This window comes from Mauremys mutica, chromosome 13, assembly GCF_020497125.1.
Source record: "Mauremys mutica isolate MM-2020 ecotype Southern chromosome 13, ASM2049712v1, whole genome shotgun sequence".
Classification (NCBI taxonomy): Eukaryota; Metazoa; Chordata; order Testudines; family Geoemydidae; genus Mauremys; species Mauremys mutica.
The window spans coordinates 39,273,255-39,299,948 of record NC_059084.1 but is presented as its reverse complement, the minus strand read 5'-3'; the positions used below and the strand labels follow the sequence as shown (position 1 = coordinate 39,299,948).

At 43.9% G+C, this 26,694-nt stretch overlaps 2 protein-coding genes across 2 annotated transcripts; both read right to left on the bottom strand.

The window, feature by feature from the left end:
• Positions 1–5,669: 5,669 nt before the first annotated feature.
• Positions 5,670–6,605, bottom strand: LOC123348396 (olfactory receptor 8S1-like). The gene has a single exon (XM_044985916.1). The coding sequence runs from the start codon at positions 6,603–6,605 to the stop codon at positions 5,670–5,672; it is 936 nt and encodes a 311-aa protein (XP_044841851.1).
• A 14,723-nt stretch (positions 6,606–21,328) lies between these two features.
• LOC123348886 (olfactory receptor 1019-like) lies at positions 21,329–22,255 on the bottom strand. Its single transcript, XM_044986572.1, has one exon. It carries the CDS (start codon positions 22,253–22,255, stop codon positions 21,329–21,331), a length of 927 nt encoding a protein of 308 aa, XP_044842507.1.
• Positions 22,256–26,694: the final 4,439 nt, after the last annotated feature.

Genomic DNA, 26,694 nt, shown 5'->3' with positions numbered 1-26,694 from the left:
GGGCCAGGATGCTCTATTGTTAAGCATTTTAGCATGCGTGTAGGGTCTTGTATTGCTTTATGTTCTCTTTTTAAAGCTTTTCCCTTAAGAATAAATGTATTTGCTTAGAAAGAGCTATGTTGTAGTTTATGTATTCTGGTAATTAGGTTATTACAGTAGAACCTCAGAGTTACAAACACCAGAGTTACGAACTGACTAGTCAACCACACACCGCATTTGTAACTGGAAGTAAACAATCAGGCAGCAGCAAAGACAAAACAAACAAACAAATAATAATAAAAAAAATGCTTGTAATTTAAACACAGTTTTCCATACCCCACATTCTGCGTATGGATGAATTAATTTGTGACAAAGTTTCTGGACTACAGGCAGTAGGTGGCTGATCTAGGAAGAAAAATGAAGAGTTGTGATTCTCAGACCTATGTCTTAACCACAAGACAGCCATCCCTTGCTGGAAAACACATTAAGCATGTATTTCTGCCCCGTCTGCTTTTCTGTTGCAGAAGATGATAATTAGAGCTCAGTGAGTGGGTATCAAAAGTGAGTTATGGGCACTATAAGGGAGTTCTAGTGATGTGCTCTTGACACTGATATTGTCTTGATATCTATTAATACAAACCTTTGCACCCATGTGGAAGTACCATACATTTTTATGGAACAGAGCAAAGGCTCAGATTTCTGTCCAATCACGATCCATTGTAGAATCTTGTCATAGCTGGTGAAAGACACCGAGTAACACTTGGGTCAAATGCTGACCTGGGTTATCTATGCCTCTTTCAAAGTCCTTGAAAATCACCTGGTATTAACAAATGTATCAATTAGTGATAATGGCCTTTCCAACCACTACCCGCCCTCTCTGCTCTTCTCTTGGCAGGCAAAGTAATTGAACAGGTAAAAGGAGAATCAGAGGGATGGACATTAACATGGAAGAGATCTCATGGTCTATCAGTAGTGATTAAGTGGACTGAGACCTGATCATGGAATCAGGACTCCTTTGTTCCATTTTTAGCTCTGACATTGACTTTCTGTTTGACCTGCTGCAAGTCATATCAATTCTCTGGGCCAGAGTGGACAATCTTGATCATCTAATCTGACCTCCTGCATAACACAGGCTATAACATCCAGCTGAACTATAATCATGCTTAGAAACACATCCAGTCCCAGATTTTACAAGATATTTAGGTGCTTAAAGATATAGATAGGTACTTAGTGTTTTTATAAAAAGTGCCTAGATGTCTACCTACCATTAAAATCAAGCCATATAGACATGTTTGAAAAGCCCACCAAGCAGTTATCTGCTTCTTTGAGGATCTATACACCTTTGAAAATATGGTCTATGTGCTTAAAAAGTACCTACCAAAATGGGACCCCCGCTCTTGTTCGGTGTCTCTAGTTATTCCTGTAATAGAAATAATAAATAAATAGCAATTTTAATCCATAAAAACAGCCATGCTGGGTCAGACCAGAAGTCCACCTAGCCCAGTATCCTGTCTTCTGACACTGGCCAATGCCATGTGCTTCAGAGGGAATGAACAGAACAGGTAATCATTGAGTGATCCATCCCGTCGCCCATTCCCAGCTTCTGGCAGAGACTAGGGACACCATCCCTCCCATCCTAGCTAATAACCATGAATGGACCTATCCTCCATGAACTTATCTATTCTTTTTTGAATGCTATTATAGTCTTGGCCTTCACAACATTCTCTGGCAAAGAATTTCCCAGGTTGACTGTGGGTTGTGTGAAGAAATATTTCATAAGAAAATAAGAACGGCCCTACTGGGCCACCTCAAACATCCTTCTAGCCCAGTATCCAGTGCCAGGTGCCCCTGAGGGAATGAACAGAGGATGTAATCATCAAGTGATCCATCCCTGTTGTTCATTCCCAGCTTCTGGCAAACAGAGACTAGGGACACCGTTCCTGTCCATCCTGGCTAATAGCCATTGATGGAATTATCCTCCATGAATTAATCAAGTTCTTTTTTGACCCCTGTTATGGTCTTGGCCTTCACAATATCCTCTGGAAAGGTGTTCCACAGGTTGACAGTGTGTTGTGTGAAGAAATATTTACATGTGCTGCCTATTAATTTCATTTGGTGACCATTAGTTCTTGTGTTATGAGAAGTAGTAAATAACACTGCCTTAGCTGGGCAGAGGGATAGCTCAGTGGTTTGAGAATTAGCCTGCCAAACTAAGGGTTATGAGTTCAGCTCTTAAGGGGCCATTTGGGGAACTGGGGTAAAAATCTGGGGGTTGGTCCTGCTTTGAGCAGGAGGTTGGACTAGATGATCTTCTGAGATCCTTTCTAATCCTAATATTCTATGATCTACTCTAGTAATGAGATGATGTAGTAAGACAGTAATGGAGCTGAGAATAACTCAGACCTCTTTTTAAAAAAAAATGGCATCACATTACCTATACTCCAGTCATTTGGTACAGAAGCTGATTTAAATGATAGGTTACATAATACAGTTAGTAGTTCTGCAATTTCATATTTGAGTGCCTTCTGAACTCTTTGGTGAGTATCATCTGGTCCTGGTGACTTATTGCTGTTTAGTTTATCAATTTGTTTCAAAACCTCCTCTAAGGACACCTCCATCTGGGACAGTTCCTCAGATCTGTCACCTAAAAAGAATGGCTCAGGTTGGGGAATCTCCCTGACATCCTCATCCATGAAGACCGATGCAAAGAATTCATTTGGTTTCTCCGCAGTGGCCTCATCCTCCTTGAGTGCTACTTTAGCACTGTGTTTTCAGTGGTCTCACTGCTTGTTTAACAGGCTTCCTGCTTCTGGTGTAATTTAAAAAAATTGGTCCAGAAGGGTATTAGCTCCCAGTTCCCAACTCTTGTCCCTAGGAAATATTTTCTCTCTGACACAATAATGGAAATCTGGACTCCTAAGGCATGTCTACACTGCATTGTAAACCCAGGTCTCTGGGATCTGGGCTTGTAGATTTAATGTTTCCAGGCCCCTACTTAAGCATCCATATTGCATTGTAAACCTGGGTTTACCTGGGTCTCACAACCAGGATAATGCATCCATACTGCATTATGCAGACCTGATTTGGGTCTGTGGCTTGAGCTGCGTCAATGCTGCAAAGTGATAGGGGTTGGGCCCATATTGCAGTGGGACTCAGGTGCAGATACACCCCCATTCCAGACTCTGCAGGATTGAGTCCTGAGGGCTTGCTGACTGAAGTCAAACTGATTTGTGTGTGGATGGTAATGAACCTTGGGCTTAACCCTGAATCTGAGCCTGGGGTAACTATGCAGTGTTGACATACTCATAATATCCTATACACACTTATCTGTCTATGGTCTATACCTACATAACCTTCCTTATGGTATTATCTGAGCACTTCACAGTCTTCAGTGTCTTTGTCCTCATCATGCTTTTGTGAGATAGGCAGTTACTGTTATAGCCTGATTTACGGAAAGAGACGAAGGGCCAGATTTGTAAAAATGTATAGAGGTGTTTGGCCTATCATTGCAGGTAGGTGATTAGCAAGGTTTTCAAAAGTGCCTGGTGACCAGATCTTTAAAGGTATTTAGGTGCCTATGTACTTTAAAAAAATCCCACTAGGCCCTAGATGCTTAAATTTCATTGCTTTCAAATTAAGCTTTAGAAAACCACGTGGCTATCTGCAACTTCAGTTACCTAAAAACCTTTGAAAATCTGCCCTTATGTGATTTGCTGAACATCACATAGGAGTCATATGGCAAAGCCGTGAATGGCCTGTAAGTCTCCCAGGCATCTAGCTAGCTCTGTAATGCTCCAACCATCCTTCCTGCTTTACAACACCAGATACAAATTCACTCTACATTATGAGGAAAGAGTGGGTGAGGACTGTCCAGTGGCTAGAGCAGGTTGAGTCAGATTTCCATCTTTTGCCTCCTTTTGCCTGCAAAGCATTCCCTTTCAAGTCAGCATTTCACTTAAAATATCACGTTAGTCCAAGTACATTTGTGCACATAAGGCCACATCAGTTGCATAAGTTGGGGTGGAACGTAGCAGGTTTTTGCAAATTCTGTTATGCAGAAGGGATCTCAGGGGACATCTGGGGGTATATCAAGGGAGGGGAGTTTGTATTCAGCTCCTTTCTCACCCATTCACCATAAAGTGCATGTGTAAAAACTGAGGAGAGTGAAGATGAAAGTCTGACAGACTTTCCTACCACCACATTTCTTTTTAGAGACAGTAGCTCATGCCTTAATATGCAGGCTGGGTACTACCGAGTCCTTTCCAACTCAAAGGTTGTTGATACAGTTCAGGGCAAATGCACCTGTGTTCCCCCTCCATGGCCCCTTGAGGGCACCCACTCTAGGCTTCCAGCTGTCACCTCTCTTGGGCAGTGGCGGAGGTCCCAATCCTACTTGACAAAGGGTTTTCCAGATTGCATTGTTCCCTGCCTACACGGTGATATCCCCAGCAAGCCGGCCTGCCTTTGTATTTTGCTTTCTCTCCAAAGGCTTACGAAGAAAATAATTGACAGCAGTTGTAAGGCAGCACATCCCTTTCTAAGCACATACGTTTATTCTTACAGAGAAAACACATACAAAAATTAAATTCCCTATATGTATGTTAGTTTACCAGTGGTCACCTTTCAATCTTAAGGGGCTTTGGTAGGCCAAAGTCCTTCCACCCCATATTAGGAAGGATTTGAGACCCCCGGAAACTGAAGGTCCTGTCCCTTTGCTGGATCAGAAGGAAAGCCCTGAATTGATTAAAACCTAGATTATTTGTCCAAAAGTCTTTTCTTGGTCTGTTAGGTGGTGGAGAATCCAGTTTGATCCAGTATACATGAGACTTTCCAGGTGGGGTTACCTCTCTGGAGGTGTTACACATGAGTGAATTTGCCTAATCACCACCCCACCTCATTCTTAGTTCCTGCAGGGCTGATGTCACCCTCCCACATGGAATTACAGACAATGCCTTGCCCACAATGATGCATCAACTTACTACAATACAATCTCCCAAAGGTATTGCAGGAAATTGCACAGATATCATTAAAGAGAAAAATAAAGTACTTCTCAATGAAACTACATGAATACAGGTTTCAGAGTAGCAGCCGTGTTAGTCTGTATCCGCAAAAAGGACAGGAGTACTTGTGGCACCTTAGAGACTAACAAATTTATTTCAGCATAAGCTTTCGTGGGCTATAGCTCACTTCTTCGGATGCATAGAATGGAACACGCAGACAGAAGATATTTATACATACAGAGAACATGAAAAGGTGGAAGTACGCATACCAACTGTAAGAGTCCAATCAATTGAGATAAGCTGTCATCAGCAGGAGAAAAAAAAACTTTGAAGTGATAATAGATAATCTTCACACCTTCTATGGTTCATCTCGATTATCACTTCAAAGGTTGTTTTTTTTCCTCTTGCTGATGACAGCTCATCTCAATTGATTGGACTCTTACAGTTTGTATGCGTACTTCCACCTTTTCATGTTCTCTGTATGTATAAATATCTTCTGTCTGTGTGTTCCATTCTATGCATCCGAAGAAGTGAGCTGTAGCCCACGAAAGCTTATGCTGAAATAAATTTGTTAGTCTCTAAGGTGCCACAAGTACTCCTGTTCTTTTTACATGAATACACATTCTCAGTCCATATTATGAGCTCAGGCTATTGAAACACTCAGTTCTTCTGTGCATCTTTATTAGCTAGCTAACGAACATCACTAACACGACTTGAGTATATTTTCCACAGAGCCGTTTTCACTTCTTTATTTTTAAGGCTGTAAATAATGGGGTTTAACATGGGAGTTAAGATGCTGTAGTGGATGGAGAAGAGTTCATTTAGAATCACAGAGGGTGCTGCATTGGGTTTCATATATTGTAAGAGAGCCGTCAGGTACAATAAACACACCACGGTGATGTGGGAGCTGCAGGTGGAGAAGGCTTTACTCCTGCCTTCTGCGGAGCGTATCCTCAGGATGGTGGAGATGATGTGAATATAAGAGACCAAAATGGGGATGAAGGAGCTCAATCCAAATATCACAACGGATGTAAGAAGTACCATTTCATTGGTGAAAGTCGCGGTGCAGGACAGAGCTAGCAGTGAAGGGAGCTCACAGATGAAATGAGTGACTTCATTGGGTCCGCAAAAATTTACATTTAATAGAAAAAGAGTGTTGACAAGTGCAAAGAAAAAACTCACTGTCCATGCAGCAGCCACCAGCTGATGGCAGACTCGCTTGTTCATGATGTTCACATAGTGCAGTGGATCACATATGGCAGCATGTCGGTCATAAGCCATCACTGAAAGCATGAAACCTTCAGTACACCCTGACAGTATAATAAGGAAAATCTGTGCAAAGCAGCCATAGACAGAAATAGTTTTCCGCTTTGATAGTAAGTTGTCCAGCATCTTGGGGATGGTGACAGTGGAGTAGAAGACATCAAGGAAGGATAGGCAGAAGAGGAAGAAATACATGGGTGAATTAAGCTGAGGATCAGTCCTTATTGCCAGCATGATCACCATATTCCCCACCAGGGTAAATAAGTAAATAACTAAAAATACCAGGAAGAGGAAAATCTTGAGCCATGGGTCATTGGAAAGTCCCAAAAGAATAAACTCAGTCACATTGTTTTGACTTTCCATTGGCTGTTACACATGAAGCGATGAGCTGAGAGAATGGGGAAAAAATTAAATTAAATTAATTGACATCCTGAAAGGGGTGATCTGAGCTATAAGAAACCAGGGAATGTGACGACCTGTATGCATTGCTATCAAAGGGAATCAGGCATTTTAACACGGATAGTAATCATTTATAGTGACACAGTTCAGCTGGGTAGTTCTCAGAGCTTTCCCTATTCTGCATCACTTCCTAAGATGCAGCTTTCACTTTGGACACTCCCCAAGTAACGGTCACAATCCCTGATCTCAGAGATTCCCTGAATTGGGTAGAACCAGGGGCGGCTCCAGGCCCCAGCACGCCAAGCGTGTGCTTGAGGCGGCATGCCATGGGGGGCGCTCTGCCAGTCGCCAGGAGGGCGGCAGGCGGCTCCGGTGGACCTCCCGCAGGCGTCCCTGTGGAGGGTCTGCTGGTCCCGCAGCTCCGGTGGACCTCCCACAGGCGTCCCTGCGGGAGGTCCACCAAAGCCACGGGACCAGAGGACCGTGGGACCAGCGGACCCTCCACAGGCATCCCTGCGGGAGGTCCACCAAAGCCGTGGGACCAGCGGACCGCGGGACCAGAGGACCCTCCGGGTCTACCGGAGCCGCCTGCCGCCCTCCCGGCAACCAGCAGAGTGCCCCCCGCGGCATGCCGCCCTACTTGGGGCGGCGAAATGTCTAGAGCCGCCCCTGGGTAGAACCCTTGCCCTGCACTCACTTCTTGGAGCTACAGCACCCACATGTTTTAGATACCTACCCCCGCCACACTTCATCTTTGCTGAACAAAGGAGCGTGTTTTTCATTGAGATAGATAACTTGAGATAGCTATCGCCATTTAAAGAGACAAGTCACAGGTAGATCATCATGTAGCTAGTCAAAGTCAACCCTTTACTCCATCCTCCCCCCACCCTGAATGACTGCTGGTGTTCACCTCTATGCTGAGGTATTGTGTACAATGATGTAAATCAGGAGAAACTCCATTAATATCAATAATGCTACCATGGTTTGTGGAATTTTGCCCCAATTGTCCATAGTGCCTAGAGAAGCAGATCTGAAAATAACAGAGACCTCTTTTCATATTGTCTTCCCTATGCTTGGCATTCCCCTTGGCTCCTGGCTAGACATAACCCAGCCTGGCTGTCTTCTGTTCTTTCTGGGCACCAGGCTTGCTCGCTGCAGTTCCAGACTCACAGTCAATCTGTTTGTTCATCTGTCAGCCTCCAGCATGCTGACCATTCCCACGCTTCTGCCCCCCACCAAAAGGGACACTTTCTAGAACTTCAGTGCCTTTTGATCTCTCTCTGCTCATCCTTGGTCAAACAGCCCTCTCCCCAGGGTAGAGGCTGAGTGGGTCCCTCTAAATAGGTATAAACCTGGCAGTTGAGTTTGAGGAGACGTTTTCTATCTTTGCCATTGTTGTACCCTCCCTTAGCACCCCGTCCTCTCTATTACAGCCTTCTTCCATTGGAATTCATGCATTCAGGTAGATAATACCAAACTGACCAGGAAACAAAATTATACATAATATTAAAAAGAAACAATACTGATGTTTTCCTGCTTTATCACCTAGGAGAAGCCCAACTGCAGGCTACAATGTAAGAAATATATACACTGTTCTAAACAAAATGCCTGTGACTAAAACGCACAGGCCAATGACAGTCAGGTACAGAATCCACACACCTGTCCCAGACTCCAGTAGCTCATCAGTAAAATGTCTTTGAAACAGGAAAAACATTCAGCCGATTAAAAAGTCTCAGACTCACCTGGACTCCATATGAGGATTGATGCTAATGTGAAGTTTTCACCCTGACCTGTAGCTTTTGGACTCATATAAATAAATGCATTCTCTGTCTTACAAATCGATTGTTAAAGGATATGAAATGAGCATAACCCAGAACCAGCAAATCACTGAAGGGACATCACTGATGGTAGACTTCATTCACAAAGCCCTTATATACCCTGGCTAAGAGATTAAGAGGCTCCCTTCCTCTCAGTGAAAGACGTACAATTTATACCAGAATAATGGCTGAGGTTAATGGCTAAGGTAATCCTCAGGTTCCCTTTGGAATTGGTCCCTGAAGTTTCTCATGTGTCACTCTTATTGTCACTCAATAACTAATCAAAATGTTTTAACTCCTACATTTTGCAGCCTTAAGTAAAATCCTAGGACAAACATGATTTATACATAGATATCTTAACTTATTTATACATAGATATCAAGACTCAGATCCTCAGAGGGAGAAAAACCAGTGTAGTTCCATTTACTTTGTTTTCACCACCGCAGTCTGCTCCCAAGTTATTCTCCCCCGTCTACCCTCCATTTCCTAGGTAGCTTTAACCAGCTCTTGGTTACACCGTGTATATTTTATTGCAGTGTTTGGGGTGGGATCTCTGTGATTTTGGTGTGAGAGCACATCCTTGACACTCTAGGTTTTCTATTTAAGATTATAGCTACTCTTCTCCATGGGTGTTCAGCAAGGATGGATGCCATGCTGTCGAATGCTGTTATATTATCTGCTGACAAAAGCCATAGATTTGTACTGTCTCCGACCTATGTTGTATGGGGACACCAGTCGATCATGTCACCACAGCATCTCTCCATTCAAAACAGTATTGTTGGTAGGTCTGTGTGTGTCAGCTTGTAACGAGGCATGGCTTCTCTCCCCTCTTCTTCCCTGCAGAAACTGTATGGACTCCACTGGTTGTGCCTTCGCCGTACCCTGTTATTTTAAAGTTCCCGCCACCATTTCCACAACCATCCCTTGCAACAATATATTTACAGCACCCACAGCACTTTTTGTCCCTCTTCCCAGGACTTGAGGGGAACCAAGGTCTCCCTCCCTTGAGGGTTCAGTGTAACTGAGCTGAGCAGGCCCTGGTCCCTTGCTCTCGTCTTCTTTGGGACTGTCTTCCTGACTTTTTAACAGACTTGGACTGATGGGATAATGGGCTCCTTATCCCAGCAACCTGGTCCAACTGTCTGATTATCTCTGTTGGCTTTCTCAAGGGGAGCTAATTAACATCTGTGATTAGTGTGCAGGTTCACCTGCCCACGCCCTGCACTCTGGTCACTCAGCCCTCATTTTTTCCCACCAGCAGAGATGGAACCTGAGACTTCCACAGAGTCTGAGTCATTCCTGGCTTCTTGAGCTAACGAGCCACTAGATTCTAGCCAAAACATATACAACTTTTTCATCCTCTGTGGACTGGACACATTGGGGGGACAGGTAATGTGGCCTGATTAGGACCTTACATGTTTCTTCTGAGAAGAGGAATCTCAACCGAGCACCTGAAGACAACAGCAGTTTAAATCCCGCTTGGGTGATAAATGCCATTTTGGCTGACACACCAGGGATTGGACTAGGGGCCTCCAGAGCTAAAGAGCATACATTGTGACAGCTTGTGCTCCGACAGCTGCCTCAGACATGTGCCTTGTATAGCTCAGGTAAAGGGGGGCGCATCATACACATTGACCAGCAGTTAACATGTGCACAGTATAGCTCCACTGACCTCAAGCCGCGAGGAAACAGAACGGCATTGGGGCTGACACAGCACCCCTGGCTCACCTGTGTCAGGTGCCTGGAGCCACAACTCTAAACTGGGTGAGGTGGGAATGATTCAGTGCCTCCTGTAAGCCTCCATGGAGACCCCTATCACATAGATGAGGATTTGGTGCTTAGTGGGGATAAAACGTGGGCAGGAGGGAAGAAGGAAGCGTTCCCACTGAGTTTAAAAGGGGAAGCCCCATCTGACACACTTGCCCTGTAAACAGAAGTTACCTGACAGGATCTGGTTGCATGTGGCTATCTCAGATCTTCACTCCAGGCTGAGGCCCGGCCAAACTACCCTACAGTCCCTTTTTGGTTTGTTTCATACTAATCTGAATTCTGAGTGGCCAGATGATTACCCCAAGAGTCTGACATCTGATATTTTTCAGTGAAACACACAGAAGCCCAAGTAGTGGCTGTGCAATCTTCGCCCATGTACCATTTCCTGGACATGTGCCTCCGTGCTTCCCAAGAGGGCCCCTTGCCATAGTGACAGAGGATTTCCTTCTCCATGTCCATGGACAGACCACAAGGGAACAAAGTATTGCCAGTAATGTTGCTGTTTGAGTGATGGGGACACATGTGCTGTGGGAACTGCACAAAGATCCCCAGACCATTGCACAGAGGTCACCATAAAGTCATTAGAAGGTACTAACTGAGCTTTGATGCTTGTGTTAACACTACTGTTAGTGGCCTAGAAGGCGAATGACCGCAGTGCTGGTAGAGATGGATGCAAGCCTGGATGATGAGCACCCCAAAGTTCTGTGATGTTTTTATCTGTTGGTCTTGTTTGTCCAATGATAAAGAGAGGGGACATTTGTAAAATCAGAGGCTGGAGAGAGTGCTCAGCCGGCATTTTCAAAGAGGCCTTGTTTTCAAAGGGGCCCAGCTATTACTGAAACACAAAAATCCGGTAAATGGAATAATCTTTTGTCCTGTATCAACCTGCAATCAGATCGTACTTCATGATCTAGTGGTGAAATAGGCAGTATCAGAGCTGAGCTGGGAACAGCCCGACATTTTGTAAAGCTCATGAGGTGTTGGTACTGGGCTCTGGATTTGTCCCATTTTAAACAGACTGGGCCTTCTGTAGAACTCCTAGCTGACCATGATTGCAGTTTAGAAAATCCTTAATGTCTGGGAGGGCTCAGCGATAGTTTTGGAGGTTTTCTGGGGGGACCTTTTGTCCCTGCCTGCAGGTATATGGGATCTTGGGGAGCAATTACCACACAGGTGGGGTGCCAATTAATTTCTTTATTAAAGGAAAAAGGAAGTGGTGGGAATTTAACAATGAAATACGATGGGATGCCAGTTATACACATTCTCTTATCAATTCATTTGCATTTATCTGTACATACAGAGAGAGACATTATTATAAAATCAAGAGAGACTTCAGTGGTGATGAAACACTACTGAGTAGTGAATATTGTACAGCAGCTTCACCATCTGCAAGAGGAAGGACATCCACAACAACAGGAGAGGATGAGGTCAGAGGGCGAAGGGTAGAACAGAAACACGCAATGTAATTGTCTGTTTCTGTGCAAGAGTCCGAGGTTGTCGTCAGTGTAGCATTGTCATGGGATGGTGTCAGGTATCTGTCCCTGCCTGCAGGTATATGGGATCTTGGGGAGCAATTACCACATGGGTGGGGTGCCAATTAATTTCTTTATTAAAGGAAAAAGGGAGTGGTGAGAATTTAACAATGAAATACGATGGGATGGGGTGTATAGGGGGTTTACAATAGACAATGATGGTGGGGGGAGGTTTCTTATTGAACAGTGTAGGGAGTTCTAACAGTGGGGTACAGTAAGTGGGGTTTAGCACAATGGGATACAGTACAGTTAGTAAGCAACTCAACTTTATATAGGAACAACTCTAGATACAGTGTGGAATGTAAAACATACCAAAAGGAGATGCAAAATAAACTGGTAGCTTCTATATAGAATGGTCAACAATCTTAGATAGAATGTATTAAGTGGTTAGTGGCCTTATACACAATGTAACACAATAGTATCAATGCAAATACAAAGTATATCAGAAAGGTGGAGGCAACCAATGGGGTGTTATAATTACAAGTAAAATGTGAATCACAGTGCAATAATACAATATGGGTGATAAGTGAAATTATGCAATGTAGAAAATTACTGACTTAATTTGTGAGGCTGTGATAGCAAGAGTGTACCCAAAGGCTGGGTCAAGAAACAGGAGGGGGGGGTGTGAATGATTAGTGGCAACTGATGAGAGGTGCAGTTGCAAGCAGCGAGAGTCTCTGAAGCCCTGCAGGGTAAGGACAACGGAGCAGTGTTGGGGGCGGGGGAAGCAGCAAGGGGTTTGGGAAGTTTGGAGGGTGATGCAGACGCGGGGGGAAAAGCAGCAAGGGGTTTGAGAAGTTCAGAGGGTGATGCAGGCGCGGGGAAAAAAGCAGCAAAGGGTTTGGGAAGTTCGGAGGGTGATGCAGACGCAGGGGAAAAAGCAGCAAGGGGTTTGAGAAGTTCAGAGGGTGATGCAGGCGCGGGGAAAAAAGCAGCAAAGGGTTTGGGAAGTTCGGAGGCTGATGCAGACGCGGGGGAAAAAGCAGCAAGGGGTTTGAGAAGTTCAGAGGGTGATGCAGGCGTGGGGAAAAAAGCAGCAAAGGGTTTGAGAAGTTCAGAGGGTGATGCAGACGCGGGGGGAAAAGCAGCAAGGGGTTTGAGAAGTTCAGAGGGTGATGCAGACGCAGGGGAAAAAGCAGCAAAGGGTTTGGGAAGTTCGGAGGGTGATGCAGACGCAGGGGAAAAAGCAGCAAGGGGGTTACAACCGGGAGACACGGAGAAGTACACAGAGGGGGAGATTGGAGCAGCAAGAACCTTATCTATCCTCTAACTTAATCAAACTTATATAAAATGACAAGCAGCTTATACAAAGTAACAAAACAGGTACAGAATACAACCAGGCAATGGCTTTTTAAATCTATCTTAACCAACGACTAGGCAAAACAACAAATATCACAATTCTAAGCAAAACTATAACAAGCAACTATACGGAGCAACAAAACAATGAACTATAGCAAGGCAGGTGAGACTTACAAGCTTTACAATCCTAACAAACTATGACTTATTAAACAAAATAAACAAAACCTATGGTGCACCTTATGCTATGGGGAAGTTACAGAGGCAGAGTGGTATGTGCCCAGGATACAGCTCCCAAGGCAGCCCCCAAGGAAGCCAAGGGATGGTGGCTGCAGCAATGGATACAGCTGAAAGCAGTGAGCCCGAGGCAAAGCCCACAGGAGCAGAGCTTAGCAGCGGCACAAACTTATTTTTTAGAGTTTAAGAGAGGTTTTAAGACACAGACCAAGGTTTAGCTTGAGTCTGTGTGCTGGGGAGACAGAGCCAGCAGCTAAAATAATAAAATAAAAGTATAGAAAGTTTCACAGAGGGATTCTTACCAGTCCCCAAGGCAGCAGCAAAGGCAGAAGCAGCAAGAACATCAGAAGTCTCGGTACGGTCTTGATAATCAGGAGATCTCTCAGGCAGCAATTCGTTCTTCGTGGGGGGGTTTAAAAACGGGGGTACGCTCAAAAATAAAACGAGAACAGGGAAAGGACCCCCAGAACCCCTGACTGATCAGACCAGGCAGCAATGCAAGAACCTTTCTGAGGTTTGATCAGAAAATGTCTGGTTATAAAGGCAAACTTAGGCAGCTTCCCGCCAGTAACTCTGATTGGTTCCCCTTCTCACAGGGAGGAGAGAAAGCAGGGAAAAGACTGCAGGTAGGCATAGAACATGTCTGGGCAAGTTCTGAGCCCCCAGGTATGACTCATATGCTCAGCTATTTTGCCTTTAGGTCTTGCAGCTCTGGACATTGCCTACCCTACACCAAGCCCAGGTTTAACAAGGTGATAACAGGACTAACCCTTTGAACAGGGCAGTGGTCCCACTTAGTACGCAGCACAAGTGGCCATCCCTTTGAGAAGGGCAATGGCTCTTGGTAAACAACTTAAGGGGCCCTCCCTTTGAGAAGGGCAGTGGCCCTGGTAAACAACTTAACAGCCAGGGAGGGGCAGCCACAGGATGAGAACAAAAACAAAATGGAGTAGGGGGACAGATGTAAGAAACAAAATGGAATAGGGGGATAGCTGTAACAGACACCTTTCTCTAATGTTTTTGGCTGAAATTTTCAAAACCATTTAGGGGATTATGGACATTTGGTTCTCAATTCAATTAATGGGAACAGGGATCCTGAGTTGCCTGGCAGCTTTGAAATTACCTAGGAAGCTGGACATGCTGCTGGAATACCATGTCCATTTCTGGCACCCACAATTGAAGAAGGTGGTTGTTTAATTGGAGAGGGTTCAGAGAAGACCCACAAGACTGAATAAAGGATTATAAAACCTGCCTTACAGTGATATACTCAAAGAGCTTAATGTATTTATCTTAACAAAGAGAAGGTTAAGGCTAATTACAGTCTATATATAGGGAAGAAATATTTAATTATGGACTCTTCTATCAAGCAGAGAAAGGTATAACATGATCCAGTGGCTGGAAGTTGAAGTTACACAAATACAGATTGGAAATAATGTGGTCATCTTTAATGGTGAGAGTAATTAACCATTAGAACAATTTACCAGAGGTCCTGGAGGATTTTCCATCACTGATGATTTATAAAAGATCTAAAAGATCTGTTCTAGCAATATTTGGAGAAGTTCTATGGCCTGTGTCCTACAGGAGATCCAACTAGAGGATCAAAATGGCTTTGAAATCTATGAAAAATCTTAGCCTTAGAGATCTAATCAGAAGCTATGACATGGGCAGTGGCACTGCATGCTCTCCATGGAGGCCCTTGTCAATGTTCATCTCGCTCTCTGTTCCACTATCAGCATGGTGTGTAAAGTAAGGGACACATCCAGGTCCCCAAATCCTAATTGTTGAATGAGGGCAGCGAGAACAGCTGAACAGCTTCCCCCCCCCCCCCACCAAAGGGTGGTAGTACAGGTGCTGTAGTCCTTGGAGAGTCAAATCCAGTCCTCGTGTACAAGAGCACAACCTCACTCTAGGCCTCTCCCCTTTTCATTCATCATCAGAACGTGGACCATTGCTTGATCAAAACATTCACCCTCCTCCAACAAGAGAAGTTCCATATCTGTTTTTTCCCCATCAACTTAGTCATTTCATATCCTCAATCCACCTCTTTGAGGACAGCTTGGGAGAACAGGTAGGCCACTGGACACATCTTGTAGGTCAGCAGACTTTGGGTGTCACATGAGAAGACCATTCCACTGTCAATGAACCGTGAGTTGTTTGCTCAGTGGCGTCTGCAGATTATAGTTGTATTGAGGTATAGATTACTAGATGAGATAAGAGACTCAGTACCTTGGTGGTTTTAACGAGGCCTAATTTCTGGAAGTGTTACTGTTGTGTAGGCAGGAATTTGCCCTGATTGGTGACTGGACATTGGTGTTTAATGAAATATACAGCATACATTTGCAAAATACAAAACTGGTGATCTGCACCTTTATTTAAATCTCCCAGAAGCCAGAGTGAGCTCCTACCTGCTGCCCATTGAAGAACTGAAAGAATACAGGAAAAACAAATTTCTGTGAATAGTCATTTTTCTTTTTAATTACATTTCTATCAGCTGAATGGATGTCTCCTTTGTGTTTAGATTCCCTGAATACTCCAGCAAAGAAGACATTCATGTTCATGGAAACAGTGAACTTGAAGCAGCTGGTTTGGGATTTTCAAAGGGGCCCAAGGGGAGTTGCTGAATTCCTCTGAATATGGATAGCAGTTGGATGTCTAATTACTACTGGCCCAGATGAAAATCTCATTCATACACCCTAATCCAACAAACAAACAAACTCTTTAGCATGTTTAGAGCCTTTCAGGGGACAACTCCCTTTATTAAATTTAAGGACTTGCTGAAGTGGTTGTCCAGATCAGTGCCTTAGTTCAGAATATTCAAAGGTGTTGAGTTTTAAATTAATAATCACTGTATTTGGACCAGAAGCTATGATAATCTAGATCAGATGAGGAGCTGCCCCTTCATTTATAAGAAACTTGTTCATAACTAATCAGTGTATCCAACCAAGAAAGAGAAACAAAGCCTGTTAAAATATAACTAGTCAAAAAGCAGTGCTTTTCTCTGTCATATATTTAGAATTTACTCCCATGCACAAATATGGCCTTCTCATAGACTCATAGACTTTAAGGTCAGAAGGGACCATTATGATCATCTAGTCTGACCTCCTGCACAATGCAGGCCACAGAATCTTACCCATACGCTTCTATAACAAACCCCTAACCTATGTCTGAGTTATTGAAGTCTTCAAATTGTGGTTTGAAGACCTCAAGGTGCAGAGAATCCTCCAGCAGGTGACCCATGCCCCACGCTGCAGAGGAAGGCGAAAAACCTCCAGGTCCTCTGCCAATCTGCCCTGGAGGAAAATTCCTTCCCAACCCCAAATATGGCAATTAGTTAAACCCTGAGTATGTGGGCAAGACTCACCAGCCAGCTCCCAGGAAAAAATTCTCTGCAGTAACTCAGGTCCCATCGCATCTAACATCCTATCACAGACCACTGGCCATACTTACCTGCTGATAATCAAAGATCAGTTGCTAAAATTAATTGCCAAAATTAGGCTATCCTATCATACCATCCCTTCCATAAACTTATCAAGCTTAGTCTTAAAGCCTGATATGTCTTTTGCCCCCACTATTCCCCTTGGAAGGCTGTTCTAGAACTTCATTCCTCTAATGGTTAGAAACCTTCGTCTAATTTCAAGTCTAAACTTCCTAGTGTCCAGTTTATACCCATTTGTTCTTGTGTCCACATTGGTACTAAGCTTAAATAATTCCTCTCCCTCCTTAATATTAATCCCTCTGATATATTTATAAAGAGCAATCATATCCCCTCTCAACCTTCTTTTGGTTAGGCTAAACAAGCCAAGCTCTTTGAGTCTCCTTTCATAAGACAGGTTTTCCATTCCTCGGATCATCCTAGTAGCCCGTCTCGGAACCTGTTCCAGTTTGAATTCATCCTTCTTAAACATGGGAGACCAGAACTGCACACAGTATTCCAGAAGAGGTCTCACCAGTGCCTTATATAACGGTACTAACACCTCCTTATGTTTGCTGGAAATACCTCGCCTGATGCATCCTAAAACCGCATTAGCTTTTTTAACGGCCATATCACATTGGCGGCTCATAGTCATCCTGTGATCAGTCAATACTCTGAGGTCCTTCTAATAATAACAATAATAATAACCAACCTCTAGGATCCAGACACACTGGAATCCTTGTGCGGCTGAGAGGCCATTGGCCAAATCCAGACCCCATTGATGTGAATGTCCAAATCCCAGCTGTTATAGTATAGAGCTAGCTGCACTTCTACCCCCATTCTCTGCTCTCTCTGAGTGCACCTTTCAGGTTTTGGCCTTGAGCCTGTCCCACTCTTCGTGTAGAATCATGCAATTATCCCCCTCTGAAACTGAGTCCCTACCACAGAACCCTGTGACCTGGCTGTAATTTTCCGAAAGCTATTCTTCTTCTTAGTGTATGGGCAACATGCCTCAGGTGGCATCTAACCAACCTTCATCAATAAGTTTGGTTCACTGGTTGGGTCACTAACTTCCCCGTCCAGGCCAGGTACGGATGGGGAGCGAGACATGAACACTGATCCATGCCTCCCCCCCCTCAAAGATATGACTGGGTTTGATGACTGAAGTTTGTCCCTGAGGAGCTGTGACCAGTGCTGAGTTGGGTAACCAGAGAGCCTTCTCTCAATAAATCGTTCATTTACCACAGAAGGACCAAAATAGCCCACAACAAAACAAAACCCACCGAAAAGATAAAATGATTACAGCGCAACTCCATGTCCATCACACTAAAAATCCCAATGGAATAAAACATTTGACTCATACTCCAGGCTCAGATTATTTTATGAAACATGGCAATGTTTTTTACTTCACGAAACCCTTTCGACCATAGCAAGAATGGCACTTTATTTATTTATTTAGATAAAAATATTTTAAAATATGCCAATGCACAGCTCTAGATGCCCTAACACATTATTAATATCACACTGAAATCCCAATTTCATTAAAATAATCATCAGAACAGGAACCCAGGCATTATGACACTTACAGAAACTCTTTTCTGCCCATCATCATTATGGGAAACAAAATTGCAACTCTCTAAGGAAAAAACCTTTCAAAGAGATTCAAAGAGACTCCCCAAATATATGGCCAAAAAGAACCAACATCCAGACATCTAACCATATCTCTCCTTTCAAAAAAACAAACCAAATTTAGAAAAATAGAAGCAAATCAACAAACAAACCAATAAACAAAACATAAACAAAAGAAGAGACAATCAAGCAGAGAAACAAAACCATTCATACCCCAAGTAAAAATTATACCTTGAAGTAAGAGGAGAGGCAGACACAACATGATATTCACTAGGGATTCATCTGTAGCTATTGATTTTGCATGAAAGGTGCTCAGCTAGCATGGTGATAGTGGCAGTATAAATCCTTAAAACAAAAATGTGTATGGAAACACAGAGGTTCTGTTCTTATTTACATCAAGCAGATTTTCTGGGTGGGGATGCAAATGTTCGCAGTGATCCTTCCAAGCATACGGGCTGGTTGAAGGGATAATAATAATAATAATAATAATAATAATGATTGGAGATATCCCAATCCCGAATCCTGCCGGGTCTGTGGGGAGGATGCATGTGGAATTGGATAATTCACCAAGACATTTGGGAAATTAAACCACCTGGTAGGCCTAACCAATTTATAGTCAGTGCTCCTGAAATAACGCCCGATATCTGGATAGGAAATCAATGAACAGTCTGGCCATTAGAGCCCCACAGCTTCAGTGTGTATGTAAACTGAAGCCAGGAAAAGTTGTCACAGTTTATGACAGCATTTGTTGGGAGGGTATAGGACAAAAAAACTACCCTAACAGGACACCTACTTTCCCCAGCAAATGACATCTGTATGCTTGTCGAAGACACCATTAATATGGAAGTGTGTGTAATTTGTCTGTGGTTTTAAGCTTTAAAAAGCTTGTGTGTTCCTTGAATCAGGGGGCAGCTACTGAGAGCTGTTACCCCCCTGCACTTGTATCAATAAAGGAGCCTCAGGATGATCTGATCCAAACTCAATGTGTGGTCAGTTTTTCCACAACGTCTGAAAACATCCACTCAATGTGCAGCGGCAGACAAAAAAGCGAACAGAATATGGGCAATCATTCAGCAAGGGATAGATAAATAAGACAGAAAATATCATACTGCCTCTATATAAATCCAGGGTATGCCCACATCTTCAATACTGCATACAGATGTGGTCGCCTCATTTCAAAAAAGATATATTGGAATTGAAAAAGGTTCAGAAAAGGGCAAAAAAAATGATTAGGGGTATGGAACGGCTGTCGTATGAGGAGAGATTAATAAGACTGGGACTTTTCAGGTTGGATATGATTGAGGTCTATAAAATCATGACTGGCGTGGAGAACTAGGGGTCACCAAATGAAATTAATAGGCAACAGATTTCAAACAAACTAAAGAAAATATTTCTTCACACAACACATAGCCAAACTGTGGAACTCCTTGCCAGAGGATGTTGTAAAGGCCAAGTCTATAACAGGGTTCAAAAAAGAACTAGATAAATTCATGGAGGACAGGTCCATCAATGGCTATTAGCTAGGATGGGCATAGTTGGTGGCCCTAGCCTCTGTTTGCCAGAAGCTGGGACTGGATGACAGGGGATGGATTACTCAATGGTTGCCTGTTCTGTTCATTCTCTCCAAAGCACCTGGCTTTGGCCATTGTCAGAAGACAGGATAGTGGGCTAGACAGACCTTTGGTCTGACCCAGACCTCTATCATATCAATTCCTAGCTGTGACTTTTCCAAGCTGAAAAGTCTCAGACTTTTTAATCTCTCCTCATTTGGAAGCTGTTCTATTCCCGTAAACTTTTTTGTTGTTCTTTTCTGTACTTTTTCCATTTCTAATAAATCTTTTTTTTTTAGATGAGATGCTCAGAAATTCATGCAAAATTCAACGTGTGGGTATAACATGGATTTAAATGGTGGAATTATGATATTTTCTGTCTTATTATCTATCTTTCCTAATAGTTCCAAGGAAAAATGGATTTTTGATCAAATTAGAAATGTGTGCAGGAAATTGTCATTTTTGTTGACAGTTTCCAGTTTTTCATTCTAAATGAAGAAATGGACAATTTTTTAAAAAGAAAAAGTCTATTTAAACAATTCATTTTCAGAAACATACTTTTTTAAAAAAACAAAAAGGTTTTCAAAAAAAAATTTTTTTACTGAAAACTGGACTTTTTCACAGAAACCTGAAACATTTTACCCAAAATGCTTTTTAACACTGAACATGTATACAAACACTGCATGATTTTACTGATAACTCAACATTTCTACAAAAATGTTTTTATGTTTTTGAAAAATAATTTTTGGAGTTTTGTTTTTTTGTTGCAAAAACCAAAACAAACAGAACCAAAAGATTCTCATGGGAAATTTTCTTACAAAACAAAAAACTTTATTTATGTATTTACTTACTTCCTGTGAAAATAATGGGCCTTTTTTATCTAGTGCTACAGGTTTCTACAGTTAGCAAAGCAGATGCACAACAGTATACAAGACACACAAGCTATGGATTTATCACCATGGGGTCCTTGGGGAGCATGTTGATTGATGTTTCCCACCTATAAATTCCAACAACTGAGGCAGGAACAAGAAACAAGGTGTTTCAAAGCTCTGTTCTACCAATTTCTTTCCCCAGTGGGAAAATTACTCCTTAGAAATTGCTGATGTTATGTTAAGAAACTGAAAATTGACTTCTGAATTGTTTTAAGCTTTTCAGCAAAGAAAAAACAAGCTTTTATGCTCCTTAAATGTTACGCCTAATACAGATGAAAACTAAAAAATGTTCAGATAAAAACAGAGAAATCTTTGGCACCTGGAATAACAATCCCTGTGTACACACACACAGAACCTTTCATTCAAATGAGTATGGAACCCATGAGTCCTGACTCCCACCCCCACATTCTACCCGCTAGACATCACTCCCATCCCAGAGCTGCATATAGAACCCAGGTGGTTCCTAAGCTAGTTCACTATACATTAGAAGACAACGCCTCCCCTTCACCTGCCTAGTTCCTGCCCAAAACTTTTCGGAGCGAGCCTTTCACGTCCTTATTCCTCAGGCTGTAGATGATGGGGTTCAGCATGGGGATTATGATGCCATAGAGCACAGGCAGTGCCCGGTCCTGCTCCTGCGAGTAGGTGGCGTTGGGGCGTAAGTAGGTGAAGAGGATCGTGCCAAAGTAGAGGCTGACCACAGTCAGGTGGGAGGCGCAGGTGGAGAAGGCCTTGAGGCGCCCTTCCCTTGTGCGGATCCTATGAATTGCCAGCGCGATGTACACATAGGACACCAGGGTCCCCAGCAAAGAGCCCGAGACAAGGCCACCACCCAAGGCAAAGGTGACAGCCTGGTTGACCTGCGTGTCAGAGCTGGAGAGCTGTAAGAGTGGGGGGATATCACAGAAGAAGTGGCGGAGGATGTTGACCCGGCAGAAGGACAGGATGGACACCAAGCATGAGTGCACAGCTGAGTTGGCTAAGCCTATGGCCCAGGCAGCTGCAGCCAGCAGGGCACACACCCGCCGTCTCATGAATGTACAGTAGTGCAGCGGGTGACAGATGGCCACATAGCGGTCGTAGGCCATGACCCCTAGAATTAGGCACTCGATACCCCCAAAAGAGATGAAGAAGAACAGCTGGGAGACACAACCAGCCCATGAGATGGACATGTCCTGTGACAGGTAATTGGCCAGCATCTTGGGCACGGTGGAGCTGATGTAGCCAATGTCCACCACCGAGAGGTTGCCCAGAAAGAAGTACATGGGCGTGTGGAGCCGAGAGTCCAGGCTGACCAGCAGTAAGATGAGCATATTGCCCATCAGGGCCACCAGGTAAATGACTGTGAAGACCCCAAAGAGGACGAGCTGCTCCTCTGGGTTTCTGGCGAGACCTAGGAGGATGAATTCGGTCACTGAGGTGCTGTTTTCCCTCCCCATCAGCTGGACGAGGTCCATCCCCTACAAGCAGAGGAAAGGCAGTAGTGTGATAGTTGAGCTGAGACATTTAGCCTTATTATGAACTTAACTGTAAAAAGTATGTGAACGTTAAAAAGATATCATAACCTACTGTAACAAATGGTGATGGGAAAAGGTATGAACAGGAGACAGAGACTGAGTTAGTCCAAACAAAAATGTTTCCTGGTAGAATTCAAGGACAGTGTTCAGATCATCCTTGTTAAACGAGAAAAGCGTGGGGTGGGAAATCAGTGGAGTGTCGGAAACTAGGCCTGATTGGGGGACAAAATAATGAGGGTATGGGCTATCCCCCCATTACCTCCTTTTGGGGTCCTTCAAGAAAGAGATTTGTTGGAAGAACAGACAGAGGCTACTGGAATGAGGTTCACCAACATGACTGCCACCCTGACCAATTCCTGGGACCCCAGACCTTTGTCATCCTGATTCAAGGCGATGCCCTGACCAGACTGGACCAGAGATATGGACCAAGGCGACATCACCACCTCTAACATCTCCCGCTGAATCCCAACCACCACCTGAGATGAAAATAGATCAGACAGCAGAAACAACAATAATTTCAGCCCTTCTCAACTGATTGTTTTTCTTTTCTCCAACAAGAATTATTATAATCTTTGATGCCATCTAAGAGACAGCCAAACAAGGGGGTTTGTTTCTTCTGAAACTCTGTCCAGGGAGCAAGGGCTGTTCTTACAATAAAAGACTTATTTAATATTTTATATTTAAAATGCTTTAACCGTTTTCTGTATGCCGTGTTGGTCCCAGGATATTGGCAAGACAAATGGGGTGATGTGATATCTTTTACTGGACCAACTGTTGTTGAGGAGAGAGACAAGCTTTCAACCCATGCAGAGTTCTATCTCATCCACCTTGCTTCTTTAACTGTTTTTCCTCCTTTTCTGTATCTTTAATAAAAGGATGTTTAATGGTGTGTCAGCTATAGCACTAAGGTGTCTGAGGCATCTTTACCAAACACTGGACTTTGTTTAACACTGTCTAATGTTGGACAGTGGCTGGGTTCTGTTAACAGATTTTGCCCATTTATTGCATCTGTATTAATACAATATAGTCAAACAGTTAGGAAGCTGGTGGGTATATAGAAAACTCAAGTTGAGTTACTTGTGCTGCTATGGAGTGACTTAGGACCAGATTTTCAAATATGTTTAAGGGCCAGATTTAAAAGATATTTGGGCATCTACTGGGATTTTCAAAAACAGCCACTGACAGCAAAGGGAGTTAGACACCTAGATGTGTTTGAAGATTTCAGGAAGAACCTAAATTCTTTACAATATCTGACCTTAAGTCCCTAGTGATAGCAGGTCAACCCCCGCCCCACCACCACAAAATAAATAAATACATTAATTAAGTTGGCAACACTTTTTTCTATAAAAAACTAAGTTATTTTGTCAAAACCACAGTTTCCCGGCCATGGAACAGTTTCAACACAAAAAGTGATTGAGAATGATTCTCCTGTCCAGGATGCAGTTTCAGATGACAAGGAGGTACCAGAATAGCAAGGGAGCCAGGGTGCTTTCCTGGGGTGTAGGAGACACAGGTACAAGTTCCTGCTCTGTCTGTCTCACAGACCTTCCTCCCCCACACTAACCCACTAGCCCCCACTCCCCTCCCAGAGACACAACCGAGGAATCCTGATTCATAGCCCCCAGTGCTCTAGCCCCCATCCTCCCAGACTTCAGACTAAGAGGGAGACCTCACATCAAATGATTTTTGTCATTTTTCCCCAAACTGGATTGCCAGCTGAGCAGTGGCTTAATATTGGAACTGTAGCCACAGTGCGGGGAGGTGAAAGACATTGATCCTGCCTAGGTATTTATTGGAGAACAAGCCAACATAAAAACAAAAGGGAAAATATAATCTCCAAGATGGACAGCTGGCATCTCTGCTGTTCTCTGTTATAATTACCGTAATATAGATTGCATTCAAAGGGGAGTGGGGTCTAGTGGTTAGAGTCAGGGGGGCTGATGGGAACTTGGACACCTGAGTTCTATCCCAGCTCTGGAAGGGGAGGTTGGAGAACAGCCATTTGCTCCCTTCACTGCTCCTTAAGGATTCTAGGGCATTGGAAAAGCTCTAGTGAGGGAGCCTGAGGATGGAATAAGATGCACTATTGGCTCTGGGCTCCTTCTGTTCTGCCTCTGCCCCTCAATCCTGACCGGCACCCCCCGCTATCATACCCCAGGGCTTCCCTTCACTGCTCTGATGCTTCCTATCAATCCCAACCTACATTCTCTGCTCTCCCATCCCAGGGACCCCGCACACTCTGGAGCTCTCCCATTGCCGCTCAATCCTAACCCGCTGCCCATTCCTCTCCTGGGCCTGAGCTCACCATCTCCGTAGCTCTCAGTCCTGATCCTCCATGGCTGCAGAGGTGAAACTAGGCTCAATGGACAAATTGTCCCAGAAGAGACATGGTCACGATTAATGGCTGCAATATATGGACTGTAGGTCTGTTTTGGTGCAGCATATATCAGGGGGTTGCTAGCTGGGGTAAGTGGGCTGGATGGTCACATTGGTCTGTTCTGGGGTCAAAGGGAAAGGGGTGGGGAGACAGAAGGCTAGATGCACACAGGGGTTTGATCCAGCATAGCAGGGAGTACCGAGCTAGATGGATTGATGATCCAGTCTGGTAAGTATGTTCCCGTGGAAGGAAATTGATTTGAGATTCAAGCTTGAAATCCTTAGCCCATTCGTTGCAGGAATTGTCTTCTCTTGCCCCGGCTGCCTGCCTCACTGTCTCTCTTCAGAGCTCTTCTGCCGTCCTGCCCTGAAGAGAGCTTTGGAAAGCAAGCATTTCTCTGCCCCTCACCCACCAACATCCCCAGTCCCCGCTCTGTTCCCATCCGAGGAGACTCTGGGCTCAGAAGTTATTGCAGAGCCATCTCCCAAGAGAATCATTGTTTATACTCTGTAAACACTGCCTCAGGCCTGTCCCGAGTGTATCAATTTTCCTTTTACAACCTGCATCCTTGAGCAAGAAGAGAGCGAAAGCCAAATCTGAAATCAAAACAGGAGCCAAGCCAAAACGAACTGCAATGTTCCATTCTCAGGGACCCTATTTAGGGGAGTTCTATTTCCGGAATCCCTGGTACAAGTGACTCCAAATTTGCACCACTTACCCTAGCTCAGGCAACAAGGAGAGACAGGAATTTTCCAAGACAATGTGATTCAGCAGGTAGATTTTAGAGCACTTAGAAAAATTGGCTATGGTTGGATCCTCAGCTGGTGTAAATCTAGATTCCAGGGGTTTATGTTTCACCATTTTCTACATTGTGTAAGGGCACAAGGCAGCACTGGACAACATGACTTCTCCCTTAATCAAGTTTTAGGGGAGTTAATAATTCATAGGGTCAGATCTTCCACTGGTGAAATCAATGCCATTTAAATTAAACCAATGGGAATTGGTTTAAGCAACTCTGAAAAATCTCATCCTGTTTATTTAAGGCCCATTCAACAAAACAAAACTTTCTCCCTCGTAAGCTGTTTTTTTGAGACAAACGGTATTTTTGTTGCAATAAGGGAGTTCATCAAAGATGAAAATGTTCATGAAAAAATGAGAGAGACAAGGTGGGTGGGGTAACATCTTGCATTGGACCAACTTCAGCTGGTGAAAGAGACAAGCACAGAGCTCTTTAGGTCTGGGCTTAGACTGTGTATTCATCCTGCTTAACCATATGGACTGTGTTTAGTACCTGCTGCTCTGCCCTTTGGAAGACCAGTGAATTCAAAGACTCATACATGCAGCCTCCTTATCCCACTCTGATTTATTTTAACAGCAGGAACAAAGCATCCCAGCCAAAGCCATCCCATCCCATTGTGAGCACCTAAGCAGGCCGAGCTTGTTCAGATACCCCCAGAGGGTCCCTGTGTGTCAGTCTGGTTCCCCCAAACCTGTGTCCTGAGGGAAGGACCCTTTTGAAACTCCTCCAGTCCTTTGGTTCTGTTGCCTTCCTGGGCTTTGGCTGTGCTGGACATGAGTTAGAACATAAGAATGGCCATACTGGGTCAGACCAAAGGTCCATCTAGCCCAGCATCCTGTCTTCCAACAGTGGCCAATGCCAGATGCCCCAGAGGGAATGAACAGAACAGGTTATCATCAAGTGATCCATCCCTTGTTGACCATTCCCAGCTTCTGGCAAACAGAGGCTAGGGACACCCTCCCTACCCATCCTGGCTAATAGCCATTTATGGACCTATCCTGCATGATCTTATCTAATTCTTTTTTAAGCCAATTCTAATTTTGGCCTTCACAACATCCCCTGGCAATGAGTTCCACAGGTTCACTATGCATTGTGTGAAGACCTACTTCCTTTTTTGTTTGTTTTAAACCTGCTGCCTGTTAATTTCATTGGATGATCCCTAGTTCCTGTGTTATGAGAAGGAAT